Source organism: Glycine soja, chromosome 5 (genome assembly GCF_004193775.1).
Source record: "Glycine soja cultivar W05 chromosome 5, ASM419377v2, whole genome shotgun sequence".
Taxonomy (NCBI): Eukaryota; Viridiplantae; Streptophyta; class Magnoliopsida; order Fabales; family Fabaceae; genus Glycine; species Glycine soja.
The window spans coordinates 36,073,919-36,096,812 of NC_041006.1; the positions used below are offsets into that span (position 1 = coordinate 36,073,919).

The window sequence follows — 22,894 nt, forward strand, 5'->3', positions numbered from 1 at the left end:
AGAAGAAGGACGACACTTGGAGACTTTGTATCGATTATAGAGCTCTCAACTCAGCTACAATTTGAGATCGATTCCCTATCCCTACAATAGATGAGCTGCTACACGAATTAGGACGTGCTTCTTGGTTCTCCAAGTTGGATCTCCGGCAAGGGTTCAATCAGATTCTGATGAATGAAGGTGACATCGAGAAGAAAGCCTTTCGAACCCACAACGGCCACTTTGAATACCTGGTGATGCCCTTCGGGCTTTGTAACACACCCTCTACGTTTCAATCAGCCATGAACCAGCTGCTCCGGCCGTTCTTACGCCAATTTGCCATAGTATTTTTTGACAATATCTTGGTTTATAGCAATTCATTGGCCCTACATCTGCAGCACCTTGAGATTATCTTCCAAACCCTTCATCATGCTGAGTTTTTCCTGAAACACTCCAAGTGTCTCTTCGCACAAGATACCATCGAATATCTGGGCCATATTGTTTCCGGCAAGGGCGTATCTCCTGAACCATCAAAAATCCAGGTGATGTTACAATGGCCAACCCCAACATCCGTTCGAGAGTTACGCGCATTCTTGGGGCTTACAGGGTTCTACCGAAAATTCATCAAACACTACGCCTCCATTGCAACTCCTCTCACGTCCCTGCTATGCAAGGATGCCTTCACCTGGTCCCAAGACTCACAACAAGCTTTTGATAGACTCAAGCTCGCCATGACCAGTGCCCCAGTACTGGCCCTTCCTGACTTCTCCGAGCCCTTCGTGATTGAGACGGATGCTTCTGAAACTGCCATTGGCGTTGTGCTTCTGCAGAATGGCCATCCACTAGCATACTTTAGCAAATGCCTGGGACCACGCATGCTTCATGCATCCACCTACATTCGCGAACTTCACGCCATCGTGGCTGCCGTACGGAAATGGCGGCAATACCTCTTAAGCCGACCGTTCACCATTCTCACGGACCACAAGAGTCTCCGGGAGCTGATGACACAAGTCATACAGACACCGGAGCAACACTATTATCTATCAAAGTTGCTGGGTTACGAATACTCCATTCCGTATAAGACTGGCGCCACCAACGTGATCGCTGATGCTCTTTCCCGAGCTCCATCTCCTGAAGCTTCCTTGCTCGTCCTTAGTGTTCCCCAGATTGACTTCCTTAGCGACATCAAGCAATCCCTCGACTCTAACTCGGAGTTCCAACGCCTTGCTCAAGCCATTCGTGATAACCCTAATGACCATCCTGACTACACTCTCGGTCACGGGCTGATACTGTTCAAGGGTCGAATCTGGCTCAATCAGGATAACCCATTCCTTCACAGTCTCATCACTGAACATCATTCAACACCCTTGGGAGGGCACTTGGGTGTCACCAAAACTACCCATCGCCTTGAGTCAAGCTTCTTCTGGTCTGGTCTCAAACAAGATGTTAAGCAATTCATCAAACAATGTGTCACCTGCCAACAAAGTAAAAATGTCCATCGACGCCCAGCTGGGTTACTGCAGCCCTTACCGGCACCAGAGGGGGTGTGGGAAGACCTTTCCATGGACTTCATCACCCACCTGCCAAACTCAAATGGCTTCACCGTTATCCTAGTCGTGGTCGATAGGTTTTCCAAAGGTGTGCATTTGGGAGCCTTAGCTTCCGGGTTCATCGCCTTTAAGGTTGCCAACTTATTCCTGGATATGGTTTATAAGTTGCACGGTTTTCCGAAAAGCATCGTCTCCGACCGGGATCCGATCTTCGTGAGCAGATTTTGGAAGGAGTTGTTCAGATTGAGCGACACGCGACTCCGGTTAAGCACTGCATACCATCCCCAGTCTGATGGCCAGACGGAGGTGATGAATCGCGTCGTTGAACAATACCTCCGATGCTTCGTCCACGTTCAACCTTCAACATGGCATCAGTACCTAGCTCTCGCAGAATGGAGTTATAACACGCCCCTCCATTCCAGCTCCGGCCTCACGCCGTTTGAAATCATTTATGGCAAACCACCTCCCACAGTCTCCGACTATGTTCCCGGCGCCACTAGCAACGAAGCTGCTCAATCTTTACTAGAAACCCGTCACACCTTGCACTTAAAGCTTAAGCGCAAGCTGCAGAAAGCCCGGGAAAGGATGAAGAAATATGCTGACTCCAAGCGAGACGACGTCACGTTCGTCGTGGGCCAGTGGGTGTATGTCAAGTTACGGCCAGGTCGGCAGACGTCGATCACTGGTTCCATCCACCCAAAGCTCTCTAAACGGTTCTTCGGCCCATTCCAGATTCTCGAACACGTCGGAGCAGTGGCCTATCGTCTTCTTCTTCCACCTAGGTCGCAGATACACCCAGTATTTCATTGCTCTCTCCTCCGCCCCCATCACGGTCCACCACCCACCGCCTCTTGCGAATGGTCCTTACAGGTCCACGATAACCAGCCCCTTCGACGGTCACTATGCTTCCTTCCTTCTCGGCTCGACCATTCCACTAATCCACCATCCCGTATGGTTCTTACGCAGTGGGAGGGTGAACCACCGGAAGATACCTCATGGGAAGCATGGTCTGAATTGTGCCAAACTTACCACCTTGAGGACAAGGTGGTTTTTGGGGTGGACGGTAGTGTTAGCATCTCCGATGACGACTGCAACATCTCCGGTGACTGCAGCACCGACGACCGTCACACACCCAACCCGAGACCAGCGCGCATCAAGGGAGCTCCTACTCATCTGAAAAATTACTACGTAAGCCTGCACACATGATAGTAAGCAGCTGTGCACGTGTGGATTAGGAAAGGACATGCACGTGATCCAATTAGTTAGTAGTAACATAATTAGTTAGTTAGTTGGGCATGTATCACGAGTTATAAAAAGGGAATTACGATTGTAATAAGGACACGTGAATAATAAAGTTCTTGTTAAGGAGTTCTCTCCCTTTCTCGAATATGGGTGTACCCTTCCCCCTCCCGCGTCCAGGTTCATCCCCTTCGAACCTCTCCTTCTCGAGTTCCTCCTCCCCTCACCACCGCGTTAGCGCCACACAGTCTTCCCCTTCCCTTAACATTGGGAGAAACGCAAATGATTGGTGGGTGGTGGAGGTGGTGTGTTATCCTTTCGATTCTATGAAGTCAATGAAATGAAATGGTGTTTGAAGAAAAAGAATTTGACAAAAAATCATGTTTTTTGTATGGTCATAATTGAAGGCTTTTCAAGGAGATTTTTGTATCACTTATCAACTTTGGGAAGCTGATCCAAGTGCTTCTCTAGCAAATTTTAAGTTTGTAGGGTGATTAAGTACGAATTTTGGTTTGATTCTAGAATTGAGGTGATGAATCTTTCTTTATGCAAGTTTTGGTGAGTATATATTAAGATTCAACTCCTCTTTGATGTATTAATTTTTGTTTTTGACTGATTTTGCAATATCGAACTATGCAGTGTTGTGAGAATCTAGGAAATATAATTATTGTTAAGCACTTCTTGTGCTATTTAATATATCTATAATTGCAGGAAGAAAAAAAAAGATGAAAGCTGGTTATGGAGCAGCATTTAGTTGCTGATATTCGTACCATATGTCATTTACATATTTTTAATGAATAACTTTGTTAGGTATTGAATCTTTTAAAATTGAATATACTGCTTTGTGAGTTGTAATAAATAATAAATTGGGTCAAATAGAAAGAAATAGAAGTAAAGGACCTTTCCAATTGTGTACATAAAACTTAATGCGTATAAACCTACTTATACAACTTCATAAATTCATCAAATCGTACCAGTGATTCTCTACAGATTTTCTCGACATATGTGGAGCCATGGTGTGCCTAGACATAAGGCAAGTAAAACCTTTACTTGAGATTCAATTTATAGGAGAAAAAAACTCTCCAAAATTATTATTAATTACTACTATTTTTTATTTAGAAAAACTAAAAAACACAACTAATGTTAATAGAAAAAAAATTCCGCCTAAAGTAAGTCCAATATCTTATTATGATATTTATTATATATTTTTTAAAGAGTAACTACTTTATTTATTTCAATAGTTAACTTTTATTATTTAATTAATCACAATTAAAATACATATCTTCTATTAGTTAATATGGTAAACGTTAGAACTAAAAGTACCAAAACATTAATTGCCATCAATGTTAATTACCTATCACACATAAGTTACTTATGAAATATTATCAATAATTCCTATTGGTTTAGTTTAGCACTAATATGTTTTCTTAAAACTGAATTTATTTAATAAAGAGAAATAGCAGCCACATTCTTTCCCATCCTTATCGTGATTGATTGAAATTTGTTGAAAATCACTAATTTTGATAGATTCAATTGTCATTTACTAATTTTCTCTTATTTTAAATGTGGGTCTCACCAAAATTGGTGATTACAAAAAAAAAAAAAAATAGTCAATAACATAAAGAGTGTAAAAAAATGTTGCTACCATTTCTCTTTAAAATACTAGTCCAGTTCAATAATGTCTAAATAAATATTAAATAGACTAACTTTTATTACTAATTAAAATGAAATAACAAATAGATTAATTATAATAGTCAACTAACTAATTTTACACTTCAGTAAAAAAGTAACTAATTTTATAAACATCAAAGAAAATTATAATATTTCTAATAAATCATTTTAATTAATGCAAAAAACATATCTTAAAAATTATTGTAAGACTATACATAAATTAAACGAGTTAAGGGTATATTTGGTTTAGATAATGAGAATAAAAAAAGAATATATAAGATATGAATCCAACTTAAAAAAAAATATAAAATTTCTCTTATTTCTCTCCTCTTTCCCTAAATCAAACACAACTTAGAAGATGCCAAAATATCAGTAGACTTCAAACAATATATTATATTGTAGTATGCTTGTTTAATTAGTTTAAGAGTGTTTTAAAAGCAACACCCGAGTTGCTTTAGAATTTTCACATTGAAACGTGAATATACTTCATTAAACATAATTTAGAAGTGTTTCCACAGTTATACTACTAAGTTAAACTATGGACTATATTCGTTATACATGAGCTATATACAGTTCGAGAGAGTTTTCTGAATTTTAGCCACTAAAGCACTTGAACTTTGAAGTAAAAGGGATTTGAAAAAAACCTTATTAAAAGTATACTGTAAATGGATCACAATTAGTCTTGTACTCAAAGAGCACAGAACTAATAATTATTATTAACTTCACTTAAATCTTTTCCGAGCAATTTGGTTTGTCTAGCTCAGAATAAAATAGAAACAAGTTTAACAGTATCTTTCAAATAATTAGTGCCATCAAGCAATGATAGGTTCGTTTGAATCTTTTGCTATTAACACCTTTTTATTTTTCTTTTGATAATTTTCTTTACGCTACTAACAAGTTGTTGGATCACATTCACATAGAATCAACCCCCTGTAATCATCTCATGCATGTGAGGGGAGGTAAAATTGTATGAATGCAAATTTGATGTCCGTGAACTTAGATTTATTTTCACTATTCCTTTTTCAACCTTACGCGATGGCGCCGCATTAAATCAATAGAGACAAATCACAGCTCACCAAATCCCAATCTTCAACCAAATCACATTTAATTTTGTCGTATTCCACTAATATCTCAAATCCAAACAAAATAACGTGATTGTAGATAAATGTGCAAAATATATAGTGTTACATTTAAATTTTAGAAAAAACGCAAACTATATTTATGTGAATCTCAAGTTTTAATATAGCACTAAAACTTAAAACTATTAATTAAATTCAAATCAATTAAATTAATAACAAAAATTATAGCAGTAACTAGTAACCTCTTAGTTTTAGCATTGAATTTCTAAATTAACTTTAAACTCCGAAATTGCAAAATAAAATAAAAAAGAAAAATAATCTCCTCTCGTTTTTTTCGGGAGAATTTTCGACCTATACAAGGAAAAAAGAAAAGAAGCCATATACTCTTTTCTACCTTTTTGAGACGGCGAATAAATCATCACAAGTAATTCCTTTTTTTCTTTCACTGCGCCAAAAATATTCATTTTTCCGTCCAAAGCGACTTCCGTGACCGTTACTGTTGTAAAAATTGGCTAACTATCTACCATAACCTCCACCTCTCCGTCACCGTCGTCGTTACCGACATCTTCGCCGTCCTCCTCGAGCCACCGCTGCACGGGGGAGCACTCCGCCTTGTGCCGGAACTTCCAATCAAGCGCTTGGCACGCGCGTGAGCAATAATTCACCACGCCGCACACAGAACACCTTCGAAACTCGTGCTTCCTCGTCTCGGGCCTCCCGCACCCCGCGTGAGAACAGAGTCTCAGCCCCGGTCCCGGCGAACCGCCCCGCGCGGCGAACCACTCCGCCATGAACAGGCTCGCGGGGTGCACCTCCGGCGCCGGCACGTTGCATCCGAAATCGCTGAGAAGCGGACACCCGGACCCCTGCCGGAGCTGCTGCGGCTGAAGATTCCAACTCAGCCAGGTGCGCGCGGCGGCGCCGGTAGACAGCACGGCGGCGAGCTCGCGCGCGTTTGCCTGCACGAGGAACCGCCGTCCCTCGGCGATGTTCTGCCGCACGCCGTAACCGTCCTGCAGGCAGTGGCCGAGTTCGCGCATCGCATCGACGTGGCCAAGAAACGCCGCTCTGGCGCACAGCGCCACGCCGGCGCGTAGGTCCTTGTCGCTCTTCGTGCCACCGCTGCCGTTGAACTGAATCACGGCCAGCGCATACAGAGCCCGCGCGTGAGAGTTAATGGCCGCCTTCGCCATAAACGACGCGCCGCTCCCTCGGTTTTGCAAACAGTAGAACCGAATCTGCACAAACAGAAACCAAATCAACAAATTTAGATTCATCATTCATCAATAACAATAACAAATTGTTCACACTTGGCAGTTTTTTTTTAATTAATTAGTATTATTATTAGTACTAACCATGCCTAAAGTATAGCAAGCTTCAACGTTTCCGGCATCGGCACAGTGTTTGAGGAATTTGTGTGCCGAATCGCACCAATCTCTTGCTTTAATAGTGAAAGTTTTCGGCGAGGCTTTGGATAATACAAGCGAATGAAGTGCTAATCTGTTTAATCTTTTGCACCTGTTGTTTTTCAAAAAAAAAAAAAATACAGAATAAAAAATCCGTTCAAAGAAATGTGGGAAGGAGAAGGAACGAGGGTTGAGTAAATACGCACGTGATTAAAATATTGACGAAATCGGAAGGTTTAGTGGCGGTGGAACTAAGTTTGCAGAAGATGGAGATTACGAGGTCGTCCGGCAAAGACTCGAAAAATTCGTAATCAGCGCCGGCGGTTTTCTCCGGCGTTTTCTTCTGCCTTTTCCGGCTATAAATAATGGAGTCTCCGGCGGGGACATGCATATGCATATGCATGTGCATGTGCAGATCCTTGTTTTTTTTCTTGGAAACCCTCGCATCGGAACACATCCTTGAGACTACTCCAGAGTAACACGCTCCTCTCCTTGTTCTCATGTCCCTAATTAATCCACTCTGGTTCCTTTTGTTGTGTCTCTCTTTTGAGAGATAAAGAAGGTAGGAAAACCTAGGTAACAAGTTATATGTTATATATAAGAGGGGTAATGTAATGTATTGAATCTCCAAACCCGGACCACAACATCATCAACGACACAGCCGAAGGCTTTTAAATACTTGTTTAAGAATGTGTAAAAATTAACCGGACATAAGAAATATTTAGGTGGGACCCACAAGTAGTTAATTACTGAAAAAACCCTAATGTTGTCGTTTAGGCTGGTCAAACGTCGTTGATCTAGATCCGCACCATGGTCGTGCCTTAGTTGATTGATGCTGTGAATGTTAGAATTGAAAATTGGATCTTATTTTGTACTGCCAAATGCTTCTCCTTTGTCTGCATTTTGATTTTGAACAGTTCTTCCTTCTTTGTCTCTCTTTCTCTTTTTATACTAGTACGGGAGAGAGACAGTAAAAATGGTCGAGTTTGTTTTAAAAGCGGTTAAATTTGTTGGGAGTGAAACGACTAACTTGAGTTATTTGAAAATTCAACTTCACCCCAGGTTTGAAACAGCATACGCGATTCTCGCTTGCGCGTGAGACACACATGTGTCGTTTGGTGCGTGTCCCTTCGGAACGTGTTTCAGCAGTCAGTGGCATTGGAGTGGGCAATTTCAGGTACCGAATCCTGGGCACTCGTTTAAGACAAAACTCATTTCGAGGTCAAAACTACGATTCAACAACTGGTTCAGTTACACTCATTCCTCTCTTCTACTAGCTTATCCCTTTATTTTTTGTTTTTATGGTCACATTCCCATCCCAATTTTTCTTCCTTTTTTTTTAAAAATCTTTATTGCTCTAATTTTGTACCTGCGTGTAAGAGATGGGTGATAGCAAAGTAAATGGCAATAACTACTATTTTACGAAATATTGTCAGAAAAAGCAATTTTGTTTTGACATGTTTTAATTTTTTTATACTAATATCTACGTTAGTATAATCTAAATAATTAACCTTATCTTATACAATTAAAATTTATGATAAAATTATCGTTATCTTAAAACTTATAATTGGATTAAAACTTCTTATATTAATCTTACAAATGTATTAAACGTTTTCTTATATTAATATAAAATTATTTATTATCTCGTTTTATATAAATTAAAATTAATGTAATATTAACATTTTAAAATATATTAAAATATGAATTATTTGATTATTTTTTTTATGTTGTTGTTCAATATTAACAAAATTTGACACAACAATCTTAATAATATATAGATATAATTGAATGATTTGATAAATAAAATTTACATTTTATATTAAATTATATAAATGATGTAATAATTGTTAAATGATATTCGGTATAATTTGATTTTTCTCATAGGTTGTATATTTAATTTATAATAAATAATAAGTATTCTAAATGTAAGTATAAAATTACTTTTGATTATTGTAAATTTTTAAAAAATAGTAAGATTTAATTGAAAGATAAAGATAAAAGATAAAAGATAGGAGTGTAGATTAAAAATAATATTCAATTAAGGAAATTAAATATATTGATAGAAAAAGAGTGCAATTTGAGATAATTGAGAGTAGATGTATTTGTGGAATAGATTTGTCTATATTTGTATAAAAAAAATTAATTGATTTAAAACTTTATAATCTTTCAAATAAGACTATAGTCAACTCAAAACATAATACGTCAATCTTAACTCGATTTATTAACATAATACATAAATTAGATAAGGATACGTTAACACTGGATAAAAGTTTAAAAAATTATATCAAATCTAAATCGGTAATACAAATTAATCTTAGATAAGGATACGTTAACATTTTGATGACATATGTTGTTGTGTAAGTCTGTAAGACCATCTGCATTGCAAGTATCCAACACAGTATATGAGAGAAAATAATCTGTACTTATATTGCATGAGAATCGTATCCTAGATGTGTTTCTCAAATAAGAATCGGTTCCTACTCGTGTCATAGTGGGGCATGTATGACGTTTTTTATTAAAAAAATGAGAAGTGAATTGTCTGCCTGTGTAACCGTTGGCAAATTTGATTTTTTTTGCAAATTGGAGCACGTATTCTACCGTTTGAATTTGAACGTTATTTTTTCACTTGTTTTTTTACCGCTAATATATCTTTTACTCAAAGTTCAATCTCATCCAATTTGTTTACTCACATATCCCAAATCATCAACTTCCTCCTTTATTTATTTTCATCTAATAGATCCAAATCAATTCAAACTCAATTATTGGTTAAATTTAATGCAAAAATTTAATTATTATTATTATCTTAGTTTCAATTTTTTGGACGCAATTTTTTCATAATTTTAAATAAAACTTAATTTGATTTTTGTATTATCTAAAAATATTTTTATAAAATTTAGTTTCTATTTTGTATTATCAATAAAAATATTTTATGCCGTGATATTTTTTTTCATATTTCCAATTATTTTTTTAAAATTATTTTATAAATATGATAATTATAACTAAACAAATAAATTATTAATAAAATGTAAGGATATGAGGTTTTTGGTAGGATCCAATTAAGAACCCAACCAAAGGTATTGGACCGGAGAGAATAGGTGTTTATGAAGTGCTTAATTTGGAAAGAGTATAAATAAGTAAAATGTGTACAAGACCCATTTAAGCACCTCAAATTAGTCTTTTTTTTAAATATCATAATTCAATACGAGGCGTAGATCATGTAATATTGTATAATCCAGTTTATCTATTTCTTAAGCAAACATCAAAATAAACGAGATCAATATCTCATTCTCATTTGGAATGTCATGCATAATTCTCTTACAATATAAAGAGAATGCACAAATATTAGTCGTGTATGAAGGATGGACAAATCTCATATAGACCACTCACATCCCAATTCACTATTTGTTTTATATCCATTAACCAACTTCATAATCACCTTTTCATGGACAACATTTAATGACATTAAAACACACAACTCCTAACGTAGGAATTCTAATGACTTTAGGTTCAAGGAGTGACATCAGAATAAAATTGAGAATCGCTTAATTTTCTAATAAATTTTCACATCATATCAATCAAATAAAAGACTTGATATCTCATATATATATATATATATAACCCTTGATACATGGTCACAAGTCTACTCGCATGTCAATTGATTATCATTGTCCTTATTAACAATAGTACTTGATTAGGGATGGTTAAGAATAACATCAACAAAATTATTCAATAGAGTTTCTTATGACTGGAATGATAGAAAACATCCATGTTTCTCTTTTTCTTGGTAAGAAAGAAGTAGCTAGGATTCATCTCCCCCACGGTCTCCTTTTGGTGGACTCTCTAATTGCGAGATCCACACAATCAAAAAGTAATAACGAATGGTGGAATAAAAGTGCTAACATGCAAAGAATGGAAATGGCGACAACCCTCTTTCCATCCCCTGTCAGTGTAAGAAGAGGAATCAAGACAAAATAAATGAGATGCTTCTTCTCAATAAGCAAAAATAAAATATAAATGTAAACCATAAAGTAGTGACCTTTAGGATTGAAACCAACAACTTTTAATATGAAGAAAATTCATAAATATTTTTATACTTAAAACGTACTTTAGCAACTTGCTTTAATATATTTGGATTCTGCTTACGATCAAGTTTCTCCTAAAACATGATCCCATACTAATTATTATTATTATTATTATTTTTACAGATTTCAATCTCAACTCAACTCTAGCAAGGAATTCAATTTGGATTTCCTTTTACCCTTTTTATGAGCCGATCCTACACTTGGTCATTTTGTAGATTTCAATTTTGACAGATCTCGAATAGTGGGTTCTACATGTTTACATTTTTGCCCCATTATTCTTTGATAAAGTATTTCTATGTATCGCTTTACTAGTGTGTTTGGGAAACCATCAAAATTGTTTATATGGCATCCAAAATTATAGTGGAAAATTGAAGAAGTAAAAGTAATTATTTATTATTTTGACTTTTAACATGAAATTGGAATTGATTATGTAAAAAAATTTAATCCAAATACACTATGCAACAAATCCATATAAATTCCAACAAATAATTTTGCAAACCATAATTTCGTTGACGATTGTATTCATTTTAATAACAATTTTCGTCGTCAAATGTCAGTGTAACGTATCATTCCCATAATCTTGGTTAAAACTAAAAAATTACGGTTTGATATAAAAAAAAAACCATTTTTATTTCTATTTAAATAATGATTTTTTTAGCGTACGTAGTAAAAAAACAACTCGATAGTAATTTAGTTATATTCTCTATGTAGATGGAATTTAATTTATATTTTCTAAATACCGTATTTTTGCCCAGTTTATTTATTTCCCCTAAAAAATAGATGTTTAACCTTATATGTTTAATGATTCTTGCATGGAAGCGTGGCTTACGGGGAACCTCCGTTGGACCTTAACGTAACAACCGTAAACAAACAGTGTTGTCGCCAGTAGCTAATGTGTCATGTTGTCTCAGCAGTTGTAACTTGTAGTCGAGTATGGAAATAATGGTAGAATGGTTTTATAAACTCATATCTTTAACACATTGATTAAGTAAAAAATATTCATTATAAAATAAATTATGAATAATATAATTTTTTTGCTTTCTTAAAAGTTAGAAATGATGTATTGGGAGATGAGGACAATGTTTGAGTCCATAACATCTCATCAGCTAGATGGGCAAATGGGATTATAGCAAGTCCTACTACTCTATCTATAAATATTTTATCTCACAGCCTATGAGCCTACTACGATCTATCCACGCCATACCCTACTATTTGCAATATTGCTCCCATGACATGAGATCTTTCCAATTTGGATTAGCCATCTCCACTACGCGACACATCCACACATACATGTTTAAGCACTTATAATAATACTTGTTTAAATTTTTTATTAGATAATATTAATACCTACGTTAGAGTTAGAAATTGAAGATTTAGTAAGGTAGGCAGCCAGATTGAGCATAACAAATATATATTCACTCACGTCTTTTTGAGGTTAAGTTTTAAGTAATCGTAAACTGTCTAACTAATTAAGACGATTGAGAATAGTGTATCGATCATAATAAGATAATTGAGTCTCTAATATTATATTTGAAACCTTAAATCTAATTATATTTCATAAATTAGTATGGTACTCTTGTTTATGCACCAGTGATATCCATATTTATACACGTTTTAAAAGTAAGTACGCAATTTATTAAAGTCATTATAAAAAATGATCACCTTTTATCATTCTAAGTTCAAATGGATTCTAAAGTTTCATGAGGATTTTAGTGCTTAATAACGGAGAAAATAAAAATGCAGTGCAGTGTAGATATTATATCTGACGTTAAATAAATAAAAATCTGACATTAAAATAATAGAGTACTAGAAAAACAAATATGCATTTGAAAGCAAAGGTGGAGAGGAGAGCCGTGACCCGCTGGCTGCTACTCTTTGTGATAAATAAGATATGCATCTTATCCGCATTTTGTCTTTTTATTATTTTTCATCCTCCTTATTCTCTTGTGTTTTTTCCTGCCACTAAGAAAGGTTACCTCTCTTTCCCATTTTTTTCTTTCTCTTATGTGACGTGTACATATATGTCAATTGTCCACATGCTTTCTTCTGTTAACATCTCTGCTGCTGGAAACAACAATTGAACTGAAGGAATAAAGAAAAAAGCTACTTAACAGGGAATCGAGTAAGTAAAAGATTGCGAATAAATGGATTGTGTCACAAGTTTTTTTTTTTTTAAAGAAAAAATCTCCATTAATCCTTATAACCTGAAAATATTGATACCTAATTAAAATGATTTCATACTGATGAAATGTCCCCTCATTTTCAATCTAAAAAAATAAATAAGAAAAACTGTGAAATCTTACTCTAAATTCATGTTCAACAGTTTAAGACCTAATTTTGATCAGTTTCAACAATTTTTTTACACTTCCAGGACATCATCACCTCTGAACAATTTCTATGTAATCTCAGCCATTCATAACAGAAGCATCATACTGCATACAAAATACTGCAAGCCAAAAAAAATGGCCGCTGGTCTCCTCCTCATCACAGTTGCAGAAAGCACATTTGCAATCATATCATAGTTTACTCTTTTCTTTTATCAATAAATATTCGATCTCCGAGCACAAGCTGAAACTTTTAAAGGATTTTTATTTTATCAAAATCTTTTGAACAAAGATTTGTCGACCACTTCACTAATGGTTTGTACTACATCAATTTTGGATTTAACAGTACACAGTTTCCTGATAAATCTATCCAGCTTTCACTTTCAGGAACTTGCAAAAAGCTTGGCTAGAAAAAATAATTGATCACAGTACTGAAGCCCATGAAGTCATTGCGTCACAAGTTAATATAAAAAATGCTAGAGGCAAAATTGAAGACTCCACGACATCGCATGATTGCTTCATCGGTTCATTAGTTCATCCATAATTCAGCACATTAATGTATTGAGACAAAAAAATTTCTATAAAAAAACATATAGTATTAACATTTACGCATTAAATTTGTTTTTTAAGTATAAATCGTGAATTCATATTAATAACCAGATACCTATTAGATATATTGTATTTTGAGAATGAGTTTAGGTTATACTACCTCCTGTCTTCTTTTTAAAAATAAAAAATAAAAAGCAAGTTTGAGAATATTTTACACTTAATTTTTTCTTATAAAAAGGACACGAGGAAGTATTTTAGATCGTTTCAACTTAACTCAATGGCGTATATTGTAAAACATACCTTTATTTTAATTATATACTTCTTTAATTCTAGGATTTAACTACATAAAATATTAACATTAATATATTATGTCATTAACTTGAATTGACTTAGTCTTATCCCGTATATATATTCAAGTCTTAGGATGTTTTGGATTTTTAGTGGGAGGATTCAAAAAGTATTTTGACAGTTAAATTAGTTTAAAGACATGTTTGATTATTCCTCCAAAATATATTTAAGACCAAATCTTAATTTACAAATTTAATATAATCAGAAGAAATAAGACTTGAGATATTTGTATAAACTTAATTACAAATTTAAGTTTAACGCAAACTTAAATTTATAAATTTTAATACGATGAAATTCAAGTTTTAAAAATTGACCCTATCACATTTTCAAACTAGGTAATGAAAAAGATAAAATTCATAAAACCGTTCTAACTCATTCCACAAATACCCCATACTTGGTTTAAAACCATGTAAATTGACTAATTCGAGAGAAAAAGAAAAGTGTATAGATTTTAATCGTTTTGTGATTTAGAACTAATTACCGTTTAACCAAATATACTATGTTTGATTTACAGTTAAAAATAATATAACACACATTTCAATACAAATTTATCAGATAAAAATAAAATAAAATAAAAAAAGATCTTGATGGATTAACAAAATAACTTTTGTCACAAATAGAATTTTGTAACAGCAAATCAATCAATATGTTGACTGATAAATTGCCTAAGAGATGGGTTGTTTGTTAGGAGTGAAGCTATTAAAAAGGTAGGTTAAGGCTGGAATATATCTTGTCCAAGTAATGTCCAAAGAGTAGGGGGAATGTTATTGCAAAATTGCACATCTTTCATACTTTCTCCTAATTTTGGACAGAATCTCTGAAGTTGTAAAGAGAAGAGAGAGATGTTAAGTGGGGTCCCTTTTTTGTTGGGAGGTTTCTGGACAGGTAAGTTGTTCCCTCTCATTGATGCACGGCTCTTGTCGAAACATGCCACGCGGATGCATTTTCAGGCACATCCTTACGGTGCTGTCACTAGCCTCACATGCCACGCAAGACAAATTTTGAAGACGAGTACATGCTAAGTGTCGCAACGCCCACCCTCTCACCCTTCATTTTTCCTTTAAACCAAATGAAGGAAAAACGTATCAAACAATACTACTACACTCACTATTTATTGCTTCTTGTCTCTGTTTCTGTATAACTGTCGTACGTTAATTTTCTTTTTCTAACAAATTGCACTTGGAAACGTAGAGTTTTGTTTCTTCAATGGTTGATATTTTTTCCATCTTGCTTGAGACCAATTATTCTGTCTCTTGCTTCATGTATCGCAATTAATAGGGAGAGTTGGTAAATTAATGGTATACGTATGATTTCTGAATGCTTGTGTAGATGGTATTAGCATTCATTTAATAAAGATGATGCAAATATCAAATATGCGTTGTTCATGGTATTTCATAATGCAATATTAATTTCTAAACCATGTATACGTGTTGGTACGTAGATCCAAAAGTTTTTAACTGTACCAACTTTTTTATAAAAAAAAAAACATTAATAATAGAAATTGTGTTTTGGTTTAGATCACTTCTCTTATATATAGTCAAAGGTCTAAAGTTTGATATGTATTGCTCCCTCTGCATTCATATGTAAACAAAAAAAAATTAGATATTAGATTTAAATATAAATAAATTTAATTAATTTTTTTGCATTTAATATTATTATTTTTAAAACACATTTTATTTTATTTTGAATGACTCATTTTTATTCATAATAGTAAATTTTAATAAATGACATTTTAGAAATAATTTTATTTTTTTACTTAAATTTAAAAAAATTAAATAATATCAACTAAATTTTTTAATTAATATGAAATTGATTATTTTTACTTGTACACAAAACTAAAGACAAAATTTCTTTTCACAATTTTCACTCCCCAAAAAATTGATGCAATCAAATCATATTGTCCATTTTTTTATGCATACTCACAATTTGTCATAGTTTATTGCAAGAAAGTGGATCGTACAACATCATATATACTCTAGAAGTATGTCCTTGCATTTCTTTTTTAAATTGTCCCACGGGGCTTCGCATATTTTACATCTTAAATAAATAAATAAAAACAATTCTTGTACTAGTCTGTGTAAAAAACTTTGCTTACCAATGCTATATATTGATAAAATCCTAAATTATAAAGGAAGCAGACTCTACTCTATGGTTCAACTGAAGTTAATAATATTGGAGACACTCCTTCCTAGTACTACTAGACGGGAAGGTGAAAGTTCACACTAAATTCATCATAACGACTTGTATCAACAGATGTTAGCTAATCATATGTCAAATCAAATAAAAACGTAACTACGTAACTAACATACAAGTGTATTATTAATAATAATATTATTAGTATTTACATTTGATCGATTGTATTTTCTTTAAGTTTTTAAAATTATTTAAGTATTTCTATTTTAAAAATTAAACAAATGTAAGGACTCAACTATTTTGTTTCTATTTAGAAATCTCATATTTTCTTTTTCTATCTAAATGATCGGAGGAGTCTATGTTAGGTTTGATATATGAAACAATGTTAAAAATTTGTAAGTTATAAATATAGTAAAAAAAATAATAATTTGAAGGATTTGTAAAATGGAATATTAAGGTTTGAATGCGAAAAGTATTGTTTTTTTTTTGTTTAAATGAAATTTGACGTTTTGGTTGATGGTTCTTAAATACAAAGTTAAAAAAATTTAACCAATTCAGTTTATAAAAACTTTGAGTAGAAAATGACATTTTAAGATTTTTATTTAAATGAAATTAAAATGATGACATGATTAAATTTGCCTAATATTTAAATAGATAAATTTAATTTTGTCTAACAAAAAATGGAGAACGAATATCATGATGTGGTTAAATGGAAATTAAACTAACGTATGATGTGGTTAAATGGAAATTAAACTAACGTACTTTTTGCTAAAAGAACTAATGAATAACTACCAAAGTTAAAGAAAAATTTATTGTGATATTTGTTATTTACTTTTTTTAATCTTATTTTTCCTTCTGGTTAATCATAATTGATTATTAACTATTATTTTATCCTGAATGATCCACAACATATAAATGTTCATTTTTATATAACTAAAATTTACAATAAATAAATATTTATATAAATTATATTTTAAATTTACAATAAATAATTTATATTGTGATATATGATTATTTTTATTTATTGATGATTTCTTAAAAGAATGATTGAAATATAATTTTAAAATAAAAAATAAAAAGATTAAATTGAAAGAGATAAACGATAAAAAAAAAAGTATATGTAACAACTTTTATAAATAATTCAAACATCATCATATATATCTAGTATATTTACTAACATAATGATCCCTAACTGTCTCCTAGAATTTACAATTTTTGTTGACTCAATCTTTCTTATCTTTTTTCTTAACTTAGTTGAAAGAATATGACCTTTGATTAAAATTTGACAACGATGGCCACCACCAAAATAGCCATTAGATAGGGGTTCATCTGCACGAATTATATATATGTGGTTATATAATGAACCTTTATCAGGCATCGAAAGGGAAATCACGGACAATGGCACTGGATTATTTTGAGACCTAAAAGCGGGCCATATTTTGCTGGGGGCAAAAGAAAAAATAATATAAAAAGATGTGTTGCATTTCCATATGTCACATGACCCATTCATCCCGCAGTAGCTTTTCTAATCAGTTAGGTTGACTACGTGCCCCCTATTATTGCCAGACATGGAAGAAGTAGCGCACACCATGCATGCACTGCACCAACTTCTAACTCAATTGGTGTTTTGAATCACTGTGCGCAGAATAATATTTTTTATTGTTTTCATATTAATCTAACTTAACTAAAATTATCTTTAATAAAAAGATACATGTGATCCAAACGTTACTCGTTTTATTTTATATTTTGTTTCTAGTATTAGTCATAATTTAATCAGTATATAAATCCCCAAGCACATGCAACGTTTGGCCAAAGTTAAACATAAAGTTAACGTACCAAACAGAAAAGGTTAATTTGTGCTATGATTGCGTCCACGAATGCGGGTGATGAGAATTGCGATTTGCGAGTTGGGAGGAGGTTGAGATATTTTTAGAGTCTGTGTGATGGGTGATCATGGGTTGACGTACAAATATGTCAATCTCATTCCTCAATCCGTACGCTGCAGAGATCGATCGATTCGGTACTAAGAAATTATTTAAAAAAGGGATTAAACTAACAAGTGAAGCAACAAAGATCACTTCATTTATAAACCACTGCACGGTGCATGCCTCCATATATATCTATATCTCATCACTGAAGTAAGTGTGAGGAGTTTGGAGACAAATGCAGAGGATGTTGCTTAACGCATTTGCCAGATACTACCACTTGTTCGTAAGGGTCCCTTTGGTGACTGGTGTGAGCATGTGCACGTGATACACCATCTAAACTAAACCAAAGCAAAAACGACGGTTGAGTTGAGTTGAGTATGGCCTAAGCTACATATTGCTTGTTTAACTAGTTTTACACATGTGTTATGTACAAGTGTCATATCATCTCATTTATTGTAAAACCACCTCAACTTCAATTCAAGCTTGTAACTATATATATCCTTTCCTTTGAGCCTACCTGGTTAATTGTTTCAGATTGTGGTAAGCCACCAAAATAATAAACCAACTTATTCATTTTATTTAAAGTAATGAAATTAAAAGATTATAATATGATTATTAATTGTTATGATTTTAAATAGTATTTCGCAATTACAATCTGTAATTAAGATCATAATGTTAATGTATTTTGACTCATCATAACTACAATTGTCATCATATTAATTGTATTTTTTTTTTTGTAATTATTCATAATATACAATTTTCTTAACTCACCACAATACAGCTATAATGATAACTGTGATCGCAATTTAAGATCATGCATGGTTATTGTTTTATTATTATGAACAACGTATACTTACTAATAGTAATATACAGCTACAGTAGTCAGATTGAGGTCAACGCGAGGGACGGCAGAGTTGTCGGTTCCCATGCTGCATGCAGCCAAAGACTCTTCATTGTACTGTAACTTTTGTAATCAATCAGGAACCACTGCACTTTTTACCCCTTGTAGATTAATTTGCTCTCAGCTGAAAAACGAGTCATATCGACAATATATGTATAAAAAATGTACAACCGACAATTAACTATAACCATATATGTATAACGTACACGTACGTATGTATATTATGCAGCTACCTAGAGATAGTCTTTCGTGTTGCACACCTTTCTCTTCTCACATTATTGTTTAGGAAAAAACATAGCAATAATTAAGAATCTCATCTTTCCCAGTTTCCCTTTTCTCTAGCTAGGGCTGCTAATTAATCAAACTATCACATAGAATTTGGTTTGATAATTAATTTATAGAATTTGATTTATGAACTTTTAAGTTGAAAATTAATGGAGCTCGTTAAGGAATAACTGAATAAGGATATGAACTAAACTTGAACTGTATTCTGTTTCTAGTTCATATTTTGATTTTAAACAAATGTTTAATTTAAATCTGTCCAAGATTTAAATAATTTTGACCAGTGACTCATGCAATTTGATATAATAAGTTAAACCCAAGCGTAAAATTTTGATTAAACTGAAATCGAGTTGTGAATGAGCTCATTCTTACTAAGATGAGTCGAATTAATTATTTAGGTCCTACTTTTTTTCTTTTTATTTTTGGCTAAATGTTATTTTTATCCATCATATTTAGTGTTGTTTTTATTTTGATGTATTAAGTTTTAAAAGTTTCTTTTGATTTTTTATATTTTTAAAAATTTCATTTTAATTTTTTATGTTTTCTAAAGTTTTCATTTTAAACCTTTATGTTCTAAAAAGTTTTATTTTAATTATTTATATTTTTAAAATTTATATTTTAATCTTTTAGTTTTTCAAAAGTTTCATTTTACTTTTTTTTATTTATGTAAATAAAGGTTAGTATCTCACTAATACTTAAATTTGCAACCTTTATTTATTAATTAATATTATCGTGTCACCTCATAGTTATACTGCAATCCACCACCAATATAAATTTAAAATGTTGGATTTCAAATGAAAAGCTTTAGATTTAATGTTGATTAAAATAAAACTTATAAAAATATAAAGGATTAAAATAAAAAATTTAAAATTAAATATATCAAAATAAAATAACACTAAAATATAATGGACAGGAATGTATAATTTAGCCTTTATTTTTTGCTGAAATTATTTTTGGCTCTACCCTTTTTGCCTTTTCTAATATTTTCTCCGGAAAGAAAGCGGAAGGGTAGTGCAATTAATATGTACTCTCTCACTTGTCGTTGTAGAAAAGAAAAATATTTGTACTTATCTTTCATTTTTTAAAATTAATTATAACATAATATTAACTATAATTTTCTTATTTAGATCTTTATATATATATATATATATATATATATATATATTAAATTCACGGGATGGATCATTAAACGATAATATAAAAAAATCCGAAGTATTTGTTACTCACAATTTTCTTGTTCGCTCTAGGTAAGAGAAGGGGTCAAAAGGGCAAATTTATTACTACACCGTACAACAAGCATGTGAATGTTGCTTTCTTGGTTTGAAAAGTTGCGAAGATGTATACTACTGACGCCACCTACCGAAACCCTCAGATTCCACGTATTGGCATTTAGCGGCAAGCAAATACTAGCAATCTCATCATATTAATTGTTGATTCGTCCACTTTACTCTTTAATGAAAGAAAAAAAAAATCTTATTGGCAGTGAAGTGGTAAGAGATTTTTTTTCCCATTCATTATTAATTTTGTGCCCAACTTAGAGTAACTTGATGGGGCGAATCAGACAGATATCATGTTATCAATTGGCGAATCTGAATCCATAGCTTGGATAAATAAACTATACAACATGCGGTTTTCTTCAATTTCTTGCCAATTGAATTGAATTGATCAATTCTCACGACTTTGGCCGTGTAAGCAAGAAGTTGCTTTATGCCTCCCAGTCCTAGGACAAACTACCATTCCATGCTTCCCTTCAACTTTACGTGCATGGTAAGTGAACTTGGCCAAATTTAACTACAAACACACGCAGACAAACGAAGGAAGCGCCCTAAAAAAAAAAGAGAGAAAATAACAAACAAAACACAAATAAAAGGTCTCTGAGTGAACTTGGAAAGTTGGAACCTGCGGGCTCTTAACCAAATGCGACCCTAGTCATTATGTTCCCGCAACCTCTACGCTTTTCTTTTTAAAGGGACAAAAACGATAGTACTATTTGACTACTTGAGCCAATTCTTTTAAGCCACGTAGAAGAATATTAACCTGGGGTTTCAATTTTACAATTTTGCAATTGAAGCGAGCTACTAGTACCATTCCTCATCTCAGATTTATTTTAACGGGTCTGGAAAAATTTGTGGGAGAAAATAGATAAGGTTAAGATGGCGAGTGGGTGGAACACAATCATTGCAATTCAAATCTCATCCCCACACAAGTCCAGTATATTGTGAATGGTGGGGAATATATCATATATGTGTATCTCAAGCTCATTACCTATTTCAAAGTAGGTCAAGGAAAATAATAGAAAATTAAACAATTAAAAAACAATACATGACCACACACACAGTCATTAGGCTTCACTATTTATGTATATACATTGTATCACTATTTATGTAAGGTGTGTAAAATTATTGCTAAATAAGGTATTTTAGTTGGGATCAAGCTTGTGTAAGCTTTCCTGGGGGTTTCTAGGCTCTAAATAAATTGTTCCTTCACCAAAAAAAAAATATATATGCATGTTACTATAGGCGTATTATTGAGTTTTAATTACCAACTTATTTAATAAGGAGGCAAACGGGTACTTAAAAACAATTTCAGTTATTAGAAAATAACAAAATTGACGACCAACAAAGTGGGATTTGATTCTTCAACGCTAGTTTTAGCGATGAAAACAAAGGCTAAAGTTTCAAGCATTATACAGGAATAACGGGTCCTTTTATTAATTAATTGTACTCGTTGAGTAAACTAAGTTAGACAATACACAGAAAATGTTTCATAACGCATAGTCGGTGACTTACCCTTACCAAAGATCCCGCTATTGGCATGGCACTATAAATGCACTTTGTAATACATTGGTTAGTTTTCCTTTTATTTTATTATGACTTTAATGTATGGTTGATGGCACGCCATCCTGCTATTAGAAGTCCAATTTCATTCGGAAAAAAAAGAGAGGTCCTACTCCTAATTCTTGTTGTCATCCCTATCTTCTCTCTACATATTCTAACTAATGTTTATCTGATTATTCACGTTTTCTATTATTCATATTTCTTTTAAGCTTTAGCGTCAGTTTTAATTAACTAAGTTATCCGAGGAGTTCCCTGCGTCACACTTTCATCCCTTAATATTTGCCAGTACTATACTTATTAATGCTTATTTTTGCAAGTCAAGGCAAACATTACAACTAAAGGAGACAAAGCAATTAAAAAAACTGTGAGAATAAGCTACTAGTTCCTAAGAGGAATAATATAATTAACTGATATTATAGTATTTAAGAGAAAAAATAATGGTTGGATTAAAACGTGATGGCTGCAACAAGTAGCGTAAATTTGTGTCATTCTCATTCCTGAAAATGCTCTTACTTACCAATAAACTATACTAACAAGTAATTGGGATTAGTGAGATTTTAGCGTAATGAACCAAAAATGGGATTAAGGA

At 33.0% G+C, this 22,894-nt stretch overlaps 1 protein-coding gene across 1 annotated transcript; it reads right to left on the reverse strand.

Moving 5' to 3' along the window:
* Positions 1-5,737: 5,737 nt before the first annotated feature.
* Positions 5,738-7,573, reverse strand: LOC114412829 (F-box protein At1g67340-like). The gene is made up of 3 exons (XM_028376898.1): positions 7,128-7,573; positions 6,871-7,033; positions 5,738-6,753 (listed from the first exon to the last, which is right to left on the reverse strand). The coding sequence occupies exons 1-3, from the start codon at positions 7,421-7,423 to the stop codon at positions 6,028-6,030; spliced, it is 1,185 nt and encodes a 394-aa protein (XP_028232699.1). The 5' UTR covers positions 7,424-7,573; the 3' UTR covers positions 5,738-6,027.
* Positions 7,574-22,894: the final 15,321 nt, after the last annotated feature.

Excerpts from the sequence above, each read along its gene's own strand:
- LOC114412829 (XM_028376898.1), bottom strand. The coding sequence starts at position 7,423 with ATGAGAACAAGGAGAGGAGCGTGTTACTCTGGAGTAGTCTCAAGGATG. Across the intron at positions 7,034-7,127 it reads TTCGTCAATATTTTAATCAC|GTGCAAAAGATTAAACAGAT; the intron begins GTGCGTATTTAC and ends GAAAAACAACAG. Across the intron at positions 6,754-6,870 it reads CTTGCTATACTTTAGGCATG|ATTCGGTTCTACTGTTTGCA; the intron begins GTTAGTACTAAT and ends CTGTTTGTGCAG.